Below are 15708 nucleotides of genomic sequence, written 5' to 3'. Positions count from 1 at the left end.
GGACAGGAGCTAAGGACAGTAGCAGGAAGTTCCTTTTCATTTCCCACAGTCCCAAGATCAGGAAAGTATCAGAACACAGAAAAGGTTTTAGACTGAGGGGCTAGAGAAAGCTGCAATAGAATCACCTCTGTGTTCACTTCTTTATCACTTTTCAGATCTCTTTTGAGGTGTAGGTCCACTCCACTGAGAATTTTGTGCTGTGGTGGGGCTCGCAGTACAAGCTGATGACACGGTACTGATGTACTCTCTTCCTGCTTTGCTCTTGACATTACATATCCTCTCTCCAGCAAACCTCTCCCTAAGCCTGGAGCGGGCAGCCTTCTTGCCCAGGCCAGCTCCTGTTTTGTTAGCCCACAGCACACACTGACCAGCTTTAATGGCAAAGACAAAAACAGGTACAAAAAGAGGTAGTGATGCCTCAAACTCAGGACTCCCTGTGGATTACCTACATACAGGTTTCCATGTTGGACTGGAACTGAGCTACCTTCCTCCACTGCTATGAACTCCTGTATTTTCACACATACCAAATGGTCACGAAAAGTTAAGAGCCAGTGATCTCTTCCTCAATAGAGTACCTCAGTAAAGAAAGGGCAAAATGGTAGAACATGAACATAACTGTCTAAGGACCATGCAGCTCTAATTTTAAAGTTCATTTTCTATGCACACAGGTCCCACCAGTTCAGTGGGAGCAGAAGGCAATTAGCAGGACTGGGCCTTTGCAGCACTCTGTTGGCAGAAACTTGCCAAGACAAACATTTTATGTAAAGAATGCAGCAAAGTGACTGAAGTCCAAGCCTTTGAAGATCATATTACCATGGCAAAGACAACTCCATTTACATACATATCTACTCTCCCTGTAAACACAGGAAAATAACTCTGAGGCCAGAAACAGAATTCAATGGAGAAACAGAGCAATTCAGGGAAAGCTGGTAGAAAAGGTAGAACTCAACACTGGGGAAGCAGAAAAGAAAACAAACATCAATGACCAGTGTTCAAAAGGAAAGGGCAAACACTATAAAAGCAATGATAGAGCTTTCTCTAGAAAAGGGAGAATAAACAAGCACATGGTTTTCTTTCACATGAGAGAGAAATGCATAGTCCCCATACAGAAGGGCATAAGTAACCTTTTCCCACCCCAAAAACCAACTGGAAACTGTGTAGCCATACTGGTGCATCATCTAAATCAGGCTACTATGTGCATAGTGATGCTTGGGCCATGTGGGAGCAGCTTAGGTCATCAGCAGGTCACAATAGCTGCAGATTATTACATTCTTTATTATGTTAACACGCTTGTCTGGGACACTGTAGCACTTCAAGAACTGATTCCCAAGTCTTTGAGCCACCCTTGCTGGATAGAGAGGGACAGCCTTCAGAGGCCACAGAATACCAGCACAGAGGAACAAGGAGCTCCTGGACAAACTGAAACACAGAAAGGAAGCCTGAAGAGGGTGGAAGCAAGAATGGATAGCCTGGGAGGGATAGAGACTGTCTGAGCAAAGAGGGATCATGTTAGGAAAGCTAATCTCCCTGAGAGAATTAAATCTGGCCAGGGACAGCAAAAGCAACAAGAAAAGCTTCTTTAGGTACATTAGTGATAAAAGGAAAACCAAGGAAAATGTGAGTCCTCTCTGCAAGGAAACAGGAGACTCCCATGTGCACTTGGGTTGGGGCAATCCCAAGCGAAAACACAGACTGGGCAGAGAATGGACCAAGAACAGCCCTGAGAAGAAGAACTTGTTGGCTGATGAGAAGCTCAACATGAGCCAGCCAAGTGCCCCTGCAGCCCAGAAATCCAACCACATCCTGGCCCGCATCAAAAGAGGCACTGCCAGCATGGTGAGGGAAGTGACTCTGTCCCCCTACTCCTCTCTCATGAGAGCCTACCTGCTGTGCTGCATCCAGCTCTGAGACCCCCAACATAAGAAATGTGGACCTGTTGGAATGACTCCAGAGCAGTGCTAATGAGCACGATCAGAGCTGGGCTGGAGAGCCTTTCTAATGAACACAGGCTGAGTCAGGCTTCCTCAGCCTGGAGAAGGCTCCTGAGAGACCTTAGAGTACCTTCCATTACCTAAAGGGGTGTAGGGCTAAAAGAAAGCTGGAGAGGGATTTTTTACAAGGACGTGTAGTCCTTGAGAGAGGAACTTTTAACAAGGACAAGGCAGGAAGGCTTCAAACTGATAGAGGGCAGGTTCATATTAGATACAATGAATTCTTTACTGTGAGACTGGTGAGACACTGGAACAGGTTTCCCAGAGAAGCTGTGGATGCCCCACCCCTGGAGATGCTCAAGGCAAGGTTAGATGGGGGTTTAAACAACCTTATCTAAAGGAAGGTGTCCTTGCCTACAGCAGGGAGGGCTAGAGATTATCCTTAAGGTCCCTTGAAACCCAAACCATTCCATGTTTCTATACAGCAAGACATCAGTTAGGGCAGTGGCAGCTACTTCAGCTTGACGCACTACACAACTTTTCTTCAGCCTTTAAATTCAGATTAAATACCACACTGACACAACTACAAGCAGAATTCTTGGATTCAAACCAAACCAAAACCATGCAGAAAAAATCCAACTGCTTGTAAAAGGACAATAAAGTTTTTAAAAAACAGAAAAAATACGCTAATACATTTTAGGAGCATCCAGGAGAAATTTTCTACACTTTGCATAGTCAGTTGGCATTATCTTTGTATCTGTAAGAGGATTAAATACAATATTTAAAACACAATGGTTATTTAAAAACCTTAAGAGAAGATGACAAGGCTCTGATTTTCCCATTGGTTTAGCAAAGCATCCAATGGTATCAGCATTTCCCAATCAGATTTTCCGAAAGGATGAAAAGTTCCAGTACCCAAACTCTTTTAAAAAATCAGTATCTGAGATGAGTTGCAGGAGCTCAGTTTATTGCAGGCCATCACAAATGCTGTTCTAGTTACTGAAAGTAAGAGCTGACTCACTAAGCAGCCCTTATTAGGCCTCCCAGGGCACCCCCAAGAAACTCCAAAAAGTGGCAAGGAGATAGAGCAGATACAGGACTCCTCCATGGTACAGACATGCACACAAGCATGACAAGTGCAACCCCTCCTCTGCTCTCAGAACAGCACAATGATGTGTCCTATTCCCTTTGCTTCACAGAACAGTATCTGTTTAGCCAATAAAATAGGAAACAACTTTATTAAGTGTTAAGACAGTCCTGGTGAAACACAGCCTGTAGCTCCGTCCCTGTGAAGACATCCATCTGCCATCTGAACATCTTCTTAGCATTGCCCAGCACTTCTGTGGGCCCAGAGAGCAAAGCTCTCCTGCCCACCTCTTCTGTGCAGTACATGAGATGTATGGTGGGAAAGATCAGTGTGGCCACAGCAATACAGTATTAACTTTATTTGCAACTGTGTAAAACCTGGCCTTCTACTTAATTAAGTGATGTTGAACTAATTTTTTTTTTGTATAAAAATTTTTAAGCAGCATTCACTGCAGCAATTGTGCTTTTTCTGTTAGTCATCTCTAAAACTGGAATAATCTCCTCAGTGCTTGGATTTAATTCTATTTTTGCTGCTCCAGGGGCAAATCACAACTGAGCCACACATGTTAACTCAATACACAATAATTAGAAATGTTAGCTATTAATCATTTAACACCACCAAGTAGCAACTGCATGACACTAAGCTTAAGAATTATTTTCCTGAAAACAAGAAAGAGTAACTGGAAGGTAGAAGAGGGGATACATGAAATCATAGACTTAACAAATCCAACAAACTTTCTCCTCTTGATGGCAATGCATAAATAAGATCCTTGTACAATTGTAGGGAACAGAGCACTAGTACGTAGATGTTCATGTTAGTGGGGTTTTCACAGGAGCACCCTTAAGGCAGGCAGCAAGGGGCAGGGCAAAGGCACTTTGTTAAACAGCAGTGAATTATTCACACTGATCAGGGCTGCAGTCAGCCCCTACTGGAGACAGGCAAACTCACACTCCCTCAGCCTCACCACCAACCTTCATTTTATGAGGCTTCACAACTTTCTGTAATCAACATCTTTTTTTCTGTCATTCTGATAAACGTCCAGTGGCCTAGATAGCACATCCCACAAACTGGAAAAGGTGTAGCTTTTCAACATTGCTCTGACCTTCAGATGTAATTGAGAATCAAACTCAGGCCTATTACTTGGAAAACTCAGGAAAAACAAAGGAATAGAAAATTGATTATTTCAGTCAACAATGCAGGAGTGATAGGATTTCCTTTGAATGCTGCTTGGCATGAGATCATACACTGAAACTCACCAGCTGTTCCCACTTACACTCAAGAGGAGCTATTCAGACATGATGTTATCATATATCAAGTTGCCCTATTAATAAAAGATAGGTCAAGCACTTACCACCCAAAATTTCAAGCAAGTTCTGTTACACTACAATCGTGACACATCTGTATACCTTTTTGAAGAAAAATCACCAGGGACCAGACCTCCTTCATAGGCAAAAATATTTGAAGACATTGTGAAAGGATTCATATGAAATAAATAATTGAAGCTTTAAGATCAGGTGAAAGTCTCATGAGCAATTAACAGATGTAAAGCCCCTGCTTCTCATTTGGAGCTACTACAGGAAAGAACTTCAGTATAGGCTGTCTTTGTACATTGGTACCACCCACATATTACTGCTGCAGTCTTGGTACAGAATGCCCCACCCCTCTTTCACCCAGAGCAGCTGAGAAAACTCGTGATCAATCGCATGTTCAGAGCTCAACTGTGCCAGCATGTGAAAGGCATGGGAAAAGTCTAGCATCATCTCACATGGAGTTTGCTTAGGTTAAGGTAACATTTGACACCAGCATTCCAGCAGCCTCATTAGCACTTGACCAGATGGCATCAAACTGACTTTCCAGATTGCAGGCATGCACTTAGTATGCTTGTCAAGGGACAGAGGGAGTTGTCTGACTGTATCACTGACACAAACACCCGAGGGAGTCTGTAAATAGAGGTAAACTAAGACTAAAGTCTTTTGCAAACACACAGCCTTGTATTTTTATGCCACAGAAACTCACCTCTCCTTGTAGCATAATTGATGTAAAAGCCATAGAGCTTTGACAGCGTTATCCCCTTTCCCTCAAAGAATTTGCTTATGGGGCCATCGTGAGCCTTTGCATATCATATAGTTCAAGAGGGCTTGCAACAAGAGCCAAGAAAAATCTATAGCCAGCTGGCAATGCCTGGGAACGTTTGCAATCTTTCTGTTCAGTTTACTGGATTTCTCCTCCCCCGCTCACCCCCTCCCAGCGCTTCAAAAGCAACTCAACTGACATTTTTATTACTATGAAGAGATGAAACCTGAGTTACATTTCCCTATAAAGCAGGAAATGCTGTCTAGCAAAGCCTGCTGAGGATCACCTCTCCTTGCAGAGGTTACACAGCCCCAGCAGACTCACCAGCCTTTAACTAAAGGTAGTTAACATCTGGTAAGTCTCCAAATACTCCCCAAGCTGCGTCTTCAGCCCACACCAGCCAAGGTCTACTTGCACAGGCTGCCATCCGTGACTGTTTCAGAGGAAAGCTTAGTAATGTGTCTGACTCAAGACTATACTTTTGGGGGACTAGACAAGGTGGCATTTCCAATCTGAATAATACTAGTTTTTGCAATGAAAACTTGAATTCAAAAGTTATGGGTCCTCTACTTTAAGATCTTTTACAATTTTTCTCCACACAAGCAGACAGGACTTGGGGTTATTATCTCCTCTCATCTAATTCTAAGGGAAGCTGATGAATTCACTTCTGCTGAATCATTCAAGATGAACAATAAGTACTCAAGCAATAAATAAGGAATTAAGTTATACTCCAGAGACAGAAGTTTGAAAAGGAGATAGGGAAAGGCCTTAAGGTAAACAAACTTCTTCAAAGATACAGCCTGCTTTTTGTACAAATAATCAAGCCTTGTCAGCAAGTAACAGGAAATTAACTAATTGCAACGGGGCACGTTTTCCTTCTCTTTGTATTCTTGCCACCAACAGTAACAGCACAGAGCCATCACTCCTGCCCTACTAGGTCATGCTTAAATTTTAAAGTCTTCATTTTTTCAATGCAAAAACAATGCAGAGCTTGTTTTAACCTTTTAGCTCTCCATAGCTAGAGGCGTCAAATGGGAAGCAACCAAAACTACAGTAAATGGAAAAAGGAAGTAAAGGTACAAAGACCCTCATTGAGTGGTACTTGTCCTCCCTCTACTCTCAGGTAGAAAAATGCAAGTTATCAAGTGCTCCTGTCACACAACTTGTTCCCAACTTAGCTCTCCATTTATCAGACTAACTCCAAAATTAGTTGTCTTTTACAGTGCTAAATAAAACACTTACTCCTAATACTATGTTTAGTACAATCAGGTACTAAATTAATGTAATTAGCTCAGAACTTTTCATGACCAGCACCACCGTGAGCTTGTGTAAAGTGTTCTTTAACACAGATACTGAATTCAAAGTGCAGTGTTTCTGACACACAATCGGCCTTCAGATGCTGATGCGTCTAGTTCCTCCCCACCTCTCCCTGTATCACTGAGCATGTACAGAACCATGTTAAAACATAATCTAAAAAAAATATTTCTGAAAGCAAGATCAACACCTAAAAAACCCATCGTTTTTGTCCAGTGATATAGTCAAGCACTGAGAAGTAAAAAGTTCTTCCCATTTCAGTCTGAGAGCCTTCCCATTAAGCTACAGAGCCTGCTTTAAGGTAAGAACTGGTAAGGAATGTTGCCATTTAGAGCAAGTTACCTCAAAAATCAACCTATACTTGCCCCAGTCTATTTCCTAAGAATTCAAACCCCTTATCCAGATGTTATTTCTACTCATTTCATAAGTCACACACCACCTGCTTGCTAGATGACTTCTTCCAGTGTCAGGAACATGTAGGTCTCCAACTGATATCCTGTGCGCAAAACTCAGAGGAGTTCCACTGCTCTACAGTAATTCTCCGTATTTTCCTCAGTTGAGGTCTGGAATACTTAGGTTCTTCAGTCTGAATTCTTTTTGCAGACACTGGACTCTTTTGTCCAGTTGTGTTGCAACAGCGCCAAGAAAAACTTAAAAGGGCTACCATTAAAATGCTGGGGAGTTATTACTTTGATTCACAGGTGTCACTCTCCAGACAGCTGAGAAGTCCCACGAACCAGTTAATCCCCATCTATCTGTGTTTATGGAATTCAAAATTTAAATGAAATTACTCTGTTATATGAATAGTTGTTTATTCAGCCATTTTTTTGCATTTTACAGCTGGAATTCTGGAAATTCAAACACCACATCTTTGCCTGTGAGCTTCTTGTACACACCAGAAAATGTTTCCACCTGTGAAGACAAATACATCTTGCTTATACATGCTGTGTAAACAAATAACTCTAAGTTAACATACTTAAGGTACTATACTATTTGCCAGTGTATCTTCACTCTGAGGCCAATTATTTTCTTCTAGATTAAGGTAGCTGAGGATTTACACACAGATACATTTCCTCTAGAGTATTTGGGCTCTCTGATTTTCAACAATATGAGACCCTGAGAGCTGAGCAGGCCTGAACACAAGCCTGCCACTTAATCCCACCAGAAAAAAAAACAAGGAAAGTGCAGGCTCAGCACATCTGTTTCAGGTCAAAACTAAATGCCTCACTTGAAAAACAACAAAAACACAAACAAACCGACCCAAACAACCCCTATTCATACAAAAAACCCAATAAAACACTGGCTGGTCCCATGAGGGAACCAATATAGCTACTTTATAATCCAGGGGCTTTGGCATGTTGAACTAGAGCTTTAGTTCAAAACTGTCTTGCCTCTACTTCAGCACCCTACTCCAAATACAAACCAAAGCACCTCCACAAGCCAAAAGGCAAGGCTTTTGCTGTATCCCTAAGCAGTCTCTTGAGGATGTCAGAATGTCACCCCCACCTGCATGAGAAAGTGAGTTTTTTTATTTACCTTGTGTTCAACGTTGTTCTGTTGTGCTTTGTCCAGATGGACTTTTATAAGCCTGCTGCCATCCAGTTTTACACGGATTCTCTTGCCCACGATTTCACTGGGGAAGACCAGGTCCTCAAGAATAGCATCGTGCACTGCGGTAAGCGTACGGCTGAAATGCCACATTCATAGCGTTAAAACACATCCTCTTGAAAACTTATCAGTTTGACAAGGTTTAAATCTTCCATATCGTGCTTTGGCTGAAAATTCAGTGGTGTTTTCTCTCTTTAACACCACAGTGTGACTATACAGCACTATCACATGGCATGCAAAAAGAAAAGCTTAGAAACTTAATGACTGCACAAGAAAAAGTAGCCAGGTTTCTGACCTTATAGATCACACAATGATTTGTGGCAAAAGCCCTGAAATATTCTTCTATGACTACACATTTAATAAATATTTAAATCAAAACCAAATTGCTCCATCTGCAACTCCACCAGAGACACGGACTGGAAAAGTTTAAGTGGATAAGTATCCTCAGCTGCAGAGTACATTCATGGGAGACCCAGTTTTGGAAACACTGGTTTCATCATCTGCCTAAACCCAAGCAGCTTAGAAGACCAATGTAATACAGAAAAAGACTAGCTGGCCAATTGAGTCCATGCTTAGATGACTGTTTGAAATCTACATGTGTTCCTGAACTGTCCAGAAGGGAGCCACCATGAGAAAACGTGGCCCAGGTTATTTTACATGAGTCTAGAGGATTAGTAAGTCTGCAGCATCCTGATCCACAGTTTCAGGGCAGTATCACTAGTAACTAACACCTGTATCTACAGCAGCACTTCACACCTGCCCACACTGGTACAGCTAAGGGAGTTACCACAACAATACAGCAGGCGTATCTCATGTGAGGCTGAGACAGGGGCAGTCCTGCACACCTGCCTTTCCTCGTGCACAAAGTGGCAGCATGCTACTCAGACACAAATGCCAACTTCTCTAACCACTGTGCAGTGCTAATTTGAAAAGAGCACAGGCAGAGTCTTCCAAAGGCAGGACTGCAGCTAGACGAGTACTGTGAAACTGTACTTTAAAAATCCATGCCTGAAGACTGCAAAATACAATAACACATGACACAGGTATAATACTGGGGGGGCAGGGAGAAGCTACAAGACATGCCACATTTCATAAAGAGGACAAACTTCTAAGACACAGACTTACATAATGATATAGCAATACATAGATGAAGCACTGACATCCACAAGGACGTAGCAGTGTTGCATGTCTAGCAATCCAGTGACTAGGCCATTTAACACAAATGACTATACTATTGCTATTAAATTCATATCCAGAGGGACTAGTACTCGTACCTACACCCCTCCTCACCCACTCTCTCCCTCATTGCATCCCATTCAGTGTGCCAGCCTTGACTTTTTCACACAGTCTAATATGTGATGTGGAAGAGGCTCTTCCTACAACTCGAAAAAAAAAATAGTTCTTGTCAGCACACTGTGGTAACAGAGACAGCAGGTTGGGGTTCCTTAAGCCAGCACTGCTTGCTAAAAATTTGCTACAGATGTAGCTGGACATACAAATTGAGTGCTAAGAAATGCAACACAGTGCCCAAAGGTGACCTTTCTACTGAACACATTAGCAGTCAAATGACAGATACAAAGCAGTATTTCAAGCAGTAGGAGAAAAGGACAAGACCAACCAATCACTTGAATGACTTCTCAAAAACTCAACTAACCATTACTTGACTAAACTACCAGGTACAAAAGAAGGCTGTCATACTGAATCAGTATCCTCTACCAACCTTCTCGGACGCTTTTGCTTGTTTTTTGTGCGGCTTTTTCTTGTTGGCTTGGGCAGAATCCTTCTCTGTTAAGGCAAGAGAAGAACAAAAAGGCATTTCTCAGTATCTGGTGGTTACAATGAACTCAGAAACATCCACCTTTTCCCCCCACACTAGAAATCAATGCATGAAAAGCCAAAAAAAGTAGATTGAAGTATGCTTAAAGTTACAACAGCATTAGAAACTAGAGAACTAGAGCTGCCTGCAGAAGGTGAAGTGCGGTACACCTGTATTTCTCAATTACTACTCCAGTATTCAGGGCACTGAAATAGAAGATTTGTACTTCATCCCCTCTCCCCAGGAATACAACCACAGTAGTTTACTGTGCCTCATCAGCACTGTGAACAGACTTCTTTGGGAACAGAAATCCCAGGGAACTTCAAACTTCTGTCAGACTGAGCCTCTGGTGCAAACCAGAGTAGTGAGCTCAGTTCCACAGACAGATAGGTGACATCTGAGACTGAAATGCTAGTTTTAATAGTAAGATCTATTGCACAATCCAGACCAAATCCTGGCTTAAATATAACCTGTTCTAAAATTAGGATCTAAATGTTAGGTCAGTAAAACCTATTTTCTACTTTCCTAGTCCAAGTGCAGAAGTTTTAAAACATTCTAGACACAGCTTTAGCCACCTGCAGTATTTTCTACCATCACATCACAGCTTCTCCATGATTGTATTCACGATGGGGTTACCACTATCCAAACTGGGCCATGTCATAGTCAAAATCACTGTTCCCTTCTAAAATTGATTACTGAATTGATAAGGAATTCTCAAGGGATTACAGAATCACAGAATCTAAAAAAATCACTGAATATGCTGAGTTGGAAGAGACCAACAAGGACCATCGAGTCCAGCTCCTGGCCCTACACAAAACATCCCCGTAAGTCACACCATGTGCCAGCAGGTATTGCAGAAACACCTCACAGCACTCTGTCAGGCTGGTGCTGTGACCACTTCCCAGGCGGGCCAGTTCCAGTGCCCAACCACCTCTGGGTCAAGAACCTTTAGGTGAAGTGAACCTTGGCCATATAAAGATTCAGGGTAAGGTGCCCTGGCTCTAAATTTTTTTCCCTCCTTTCCTAGTAACTTAAAATGTAAGTGCCTAGATCATCTAAGGGTAGCAAAGTTCCTATTAACATTCATTCCTTTTTATTTTAAGCTTTGTGTGTCAAACTTCTGAAGGAGTAAAAGTGGCCGGAAAAAGAAAGTTTTATCCCCCATAAAACAACTTTACATCTCACCAAGGCTCTACTGCTGCCAACTGAAAATATTTTAGCTAACATCCACTAGACACTCATTACATCTCCTGCTGGTACAATGAATTACTACCACTGTTACCTTGAATGGGTGATGCAAAACTGGAACATGTGTGAGCCTGGACTAGATCACCTCCAGATATCCCTTCAAATCAACATTTTTTGTGATTATAAGGGGTTGTTTACCTGAGCAATGAACACCACATGTTTTCCACTAAATTTCTTCTCCAGCTCCCGAACTAGCCGCACCTGAATCTTCTGGAAGGACTTCAGCTGAGGAACTGGTACAAAGATAATGATGGCTTTTCTGCCACCACCTACTTCAATTTCCTGAAACAGAAGTACAAAGTAATCATTAGCTGTGAGTTGAGAAGTAATAGTTGGTTTGACCATGAATCCTGAGCACAGGTATTGATAGCCTTGCTTCTGACTCTGTGGGGCAGGGAGAGCATCAGAGGGCAGTACCTGCCTTAATGCTCTATAGAACAAGCACTGACAGAAAAACTTTTATCAGAGTACTTGTTTCACTGTGGAGGAGTGATTGGGCAATAAATCCCACCACCCTTTCAGAACCACATCCTCTGAACAGCAAAGCCCATTCCTTCTACAAGGTGAGACTCAGGCACTAGAACTGCACCTATACCGAATGTTTACCATTACATCTGCAGTTGTGCTGATACAAAGTTTCAAAAATGACTTGCCTCAAACGCAGACTCCAGACAAAGTTTAGGGGAACAAATCTCTTACTTTCAATCTACTGCTTCATGGAAACCACCTCCTGTCAGCCACTTGCCTAGGACTGCATCTCTACTCAATCAAAACATTCATCACCCCTCCAAATACCAACAGGATTACAATGCACTAGGACAGGATACTTCTCCCCTGGTTTGTCTCTCCAGTAGTTAAAACTCAAAGTTTGCACAGGCTTCCAGGTTTGTCTCTCCAGTAGTTAAAACTCAAAGTTTGCACTTCCCCCATGAAACTGGCTGCAGAGACATCCTCATGCTCCAACAGAATGGAAGAATGAATTGTTCTTCACCAGCTACCTTCTCATATGAGCCAACTCAGATGCTCACGGGAGATTTCTCACAAATAAAATCAAGCAGCTAAGTAAAGAACAAAGACTTTTCTAAAAGCATTTCACTACGGACAGCTGGCATTGCTGCACTTCCAGAGAGATGTGGCTTCTTCTGAAGGCCGTTCAGTTCATACACCATACATGCTGCTTTCTACATTCCCAGATTCTTTTTAACTCAACTCTAAGCAGTCAGGCCCCTGTGTCTGTACATGTAAGCCTGGACAAAAACCAAAGGCAGCCTAATAAAGTTTCTGATTGCAGTGATCTGCTTCACTGCTGCCATCCAGTCTTCCAGGCTGACAAATTCAAACACTAATTTTCTTTCTTTCTTTCTCCTTTTCCACTAATTGCCTTCTGCTTTTTTCTTTCTTGATGTTTCAGCTGCCTGCATGATCTAAAACTAGAAATGTACAGGAGGCTAAGCTACATTATCAAGTCAGTCTATTGCCTCAATCCACCTACCACCCACTAACTGCACATAGGAGACTCACAACAATTTTGTTCTTTATGAAGAGTATTGCAGTTTATGTTTCTGACTAAGTTTCTGTAACACCTACATTTCCAGCCACTACCTATATGCAAAAAGCCAGTTTCACACCCCAAACCCAGTCTGCAGAGACATAAATTAGAATCATCATTGTAGAACACTTACTTAACATACCAAATTGCTGTTTCAGCTTTTACAGTGACTTTTCAGACTAGTTCCTAAAAAAAACGCTATTATGGAATCCTACATGCTAGCAGCAAATACCAGAAGTTACAACAGCACATAACAAACTATCACAGGCCATAAGGGCTTAAGGCACCATTCACCTAGTCCATTAACACCCACAAAAATTAAACATACACAGAACAAGTCACCACCCAGCTCTTAGTGGAGAAGGTCCAGCCTACCTTAGCTGCTGTGATGTTCAACTCCCGCAGCTGAGCCTTCAAGTCGGAGTTCATTTCCAACTCCAGCAGAGCCTACAAAAGTGAAGTTGTGGAATAATGCATTAACACTTTGGTTCATGAGAACACTTGAGACCAAAGTGTGTCCAGAGTGCCAAAGAGCAGGTATAAACTTTTAACCACAGTCAATATCAAAGACTTAACTTCCTGTAAGACACACCAACATCCAGCAAGTTTAACTAATGGAAACAGGCTGACTCAGTTCCCAAGTAAAACTAGGAAAGAAAACACGCTGACAGGATCAACCTCAAAGTTGAGGGTCTGGACAACTGTGTCTATAACTTGAAGTGAGTTACCGAAGAGAACAAGGAAAAGCCACGTACCTGGGATATACCAGACTCGAACTCATCTGGCTTTTCGCCATTAGGCTTCACAATCTTGGCGCTAGAGCTGAACATGGCCTTTCTGCAACGCAAAAGAACACTTCGGCTGTCACCAAGCACGTGTCACCTATTCCAAACACAGCCAGGACTCTCCAATCCGCCTGCAAAGCCACACGCTCCAAAACTAAGCCAGAGAACGCCCCACGGGCCGGGCCAGCCCCAGCACGTCGCACCAGGGGGTGACTACCAGGCCACAGGAAAAGCGTCCCAGGGAGCGCGGGGCCTGCCCACCACGGCGGGAGCCCGGGGAAGCGGCACCACCACGCACAGAGCCCACGAGCGGCTCAACGGGCGAGCGGCACTCCCGGGCCCTGTTCCCGGCCCCGGCCCCTCCTCCCGCAGGGCGCCGCCGGCCGAGGGAGGAGGGGAACCCCGCCGGCTGGCTACCCCCGGCCCCGGACGCCCCGGCGGCCATCGGGCCCTGGGCTAGCGGTAATCGGGCGCATCCCCACGCCGCGGTGCCGCGGGGGGCCCCGGCTCCGCGCCCGGTCCTGTATCGCGGCGGCCCCGACAGGGAAACGGCGGCTCCAGCCCAGGCACCCACCTCGCTCCGCGCCGGCCAGGAAAAGGGGGAGCTCTCGCGAGAGCAGCACAGATCGCGGCCCGGGAAGGCGCTGGCCCCGCCCACCCGGGTGAAGCCAGAGCCGGAAGAAGGGCAGGGCGGGCGCTGTAAGCACACCGCGAATCCGCTGTAGCGAAGCCCGAGCGGACATTTAGGGTCCTGGCGCGGGGTGCGCGGGCTGGCACATGCGCAGTGCTGTGGAGTACGGTGCCCTCCCGTCCCGCCTCAGCCTTTTGCGCTTCCTGCGGCAGGGAGCGCGGGACAGGCAGGGAGAGTGTCCCCTTCTCAGCTCTATCCCTCTCTGTTACGCCGAGCCTTCGCCGTGGGCCGCGCCCGCCGCCCCTCTCACAGCAGAACTGTCGGCTTCTGGTGTCGAAGTGCCGCTCCTGTGAAGAGCCAGAATGTCGGCCTTGGCACCGCGGTGCGCTCGGTTTGCGCAGCCCGTGGAGGAAGCGCGGCTCTGCCTGCGCTGCAGAGCTCCCTCTCCCTCTCGCCCGGGCTGTGCAGGACGGCAGCAGCCACCGCTCGAGGAGAGTGGATGGTGTGGTGTTTTTCCTTGCCCTCTCCGTCTCACCATTCCACGTTAATTTAGTGGTGTGGGAGTTCACCCTGATGTTCAGCCCTTTCGAGGCTGAAGAGACGTGATGGAGCAGTGCTGGCACCGTCACCCCGGCCTGCAGCGAGGCGCTGTGCTGAGAGCCATGGCCAAACCCATGCCAGGGAGCGTGCTGGCAATCGCCTGGCAGCACAGGGCAGCCTGATGTCGCTATGGAACACGAAAGAACACAGGCGCACACCGCTGCACTCAAGGTGAAGAGCAAAAAGGAAGTTTATTTTCTGACTCCAACATTTATAGTTTTCCAAAAGTGACAGTGGATTGGAAGGTGGCAGTGCCACCTCTCCAATGACACTGGACAAACCAACAGTTTATCAAATTTCTCCTCCTCCACAAAAGAATGCAAAACAATGTGTTATTTACAGAAAGTGTGTGAGAAAGATCTCTACAAGAATGTCAACATCAGAAAACTTAGAAAATCTTAAAAAATCAGGGCGACAGCCTGGCTTTGGTTTTTGTTTGCCTCTGTAAATGTGACCTCTCAGTTGCTTCTGCTGAGACAGTGTCACAGTGATCACAGTTACCAGACTGTTACTAGAGTAGAAATAATGCATGAGTCTTCAGCTATGTTCAAGTACTACTAACTCAAGATGAGTGTTCTGGGGTCACCATATTCTGTCATGAGTGGAAGCACTCTTTATTGTATACTGTGCTATTATCTAAACAATAACACTTGCACTCTGATAAATAGAGCAAGCTGTACTTTTTAATTTTGAAAGAAGTGCCTGGCTGTATATCTATCTGAAATGGAGCTAAAACCTTGCCTTGACAAAAAATCCCCATCTTGACACTTACCTGTTGGCTGATTTAGGTTTCTTGCTCAAGGGTAAGTCCCACTTGGAGGCAGGTGTCCAATTCTTTGCACATACTGTCCAAGGATTTTGGGCCCAGGATGGGATTCAGAGCACTGGTTCTGTGCTTGGATTCCCTGGATTACCCCAAGAGCAGACAGCTTAAGCTTGTACAAACACATTTGCCATTACCATGTAATGCTGTGTGTAGTCTGTTACTTTACAAAATGCAATAATGGAGTAATAAACCCTTATAAAAAAAAACTGACAAAGACACCAACATCTCAGACTAAACAAC

General features: G+C 44.4%; 1 protein-coding gene across 1 annotated transcript; it reads right to left on the bottom strand.

The window, feature by feature from the left end:
• Positions 1-7200: 7200 nt before the first annotated feature.
• On the bottom strand, positions 7201-14057 carry RPS7 (ribosomal protein S7). Its single transcript, XM_059842835.1, has 7 exons — positions 13986-14057; positions 13382-13463; positions 13002-13073; positions 11216-11359; positions 9734-9798; positions 7942-8092; positions 7201-7317 (listed from the first exon to the last, which is right to left on the bottom strand). The coding sequence occupies exons 2-7, from the start codon at positions 13454-13456 to the stop codon at positions 7240-7242; spliced, it is 585 nt and encodes a 194-aa protein (XP_059698818.1). The 5' UTR covers positions 13457-13463; positions 13986-14057; the 3' UTR covers positions 7201-7239.
• Positions 14058-15708: the final 1651 nt, after the last annotated feature.

This window comes from Haemorhous mexicanus, chromosome 3 (genome assembly GCF_027477595.1).
Source record: "Haemorhous mexicanus isolate bHaeMex1 chromosome 3, bHaeMex1.pri, whole genome shotgun sequence".
Lineage (NCBI taxonomy): Eukaryota > Metazoa > Chordata > Aves > Passeriformes > Fringillidae > Haemorhous > Haemorhous mexicanus.
The sequence above is the reverse complement of the archived record's forward strand: the minus strand, read 5'-3'. Positions and strand labels throughout refer to the sequence as shown.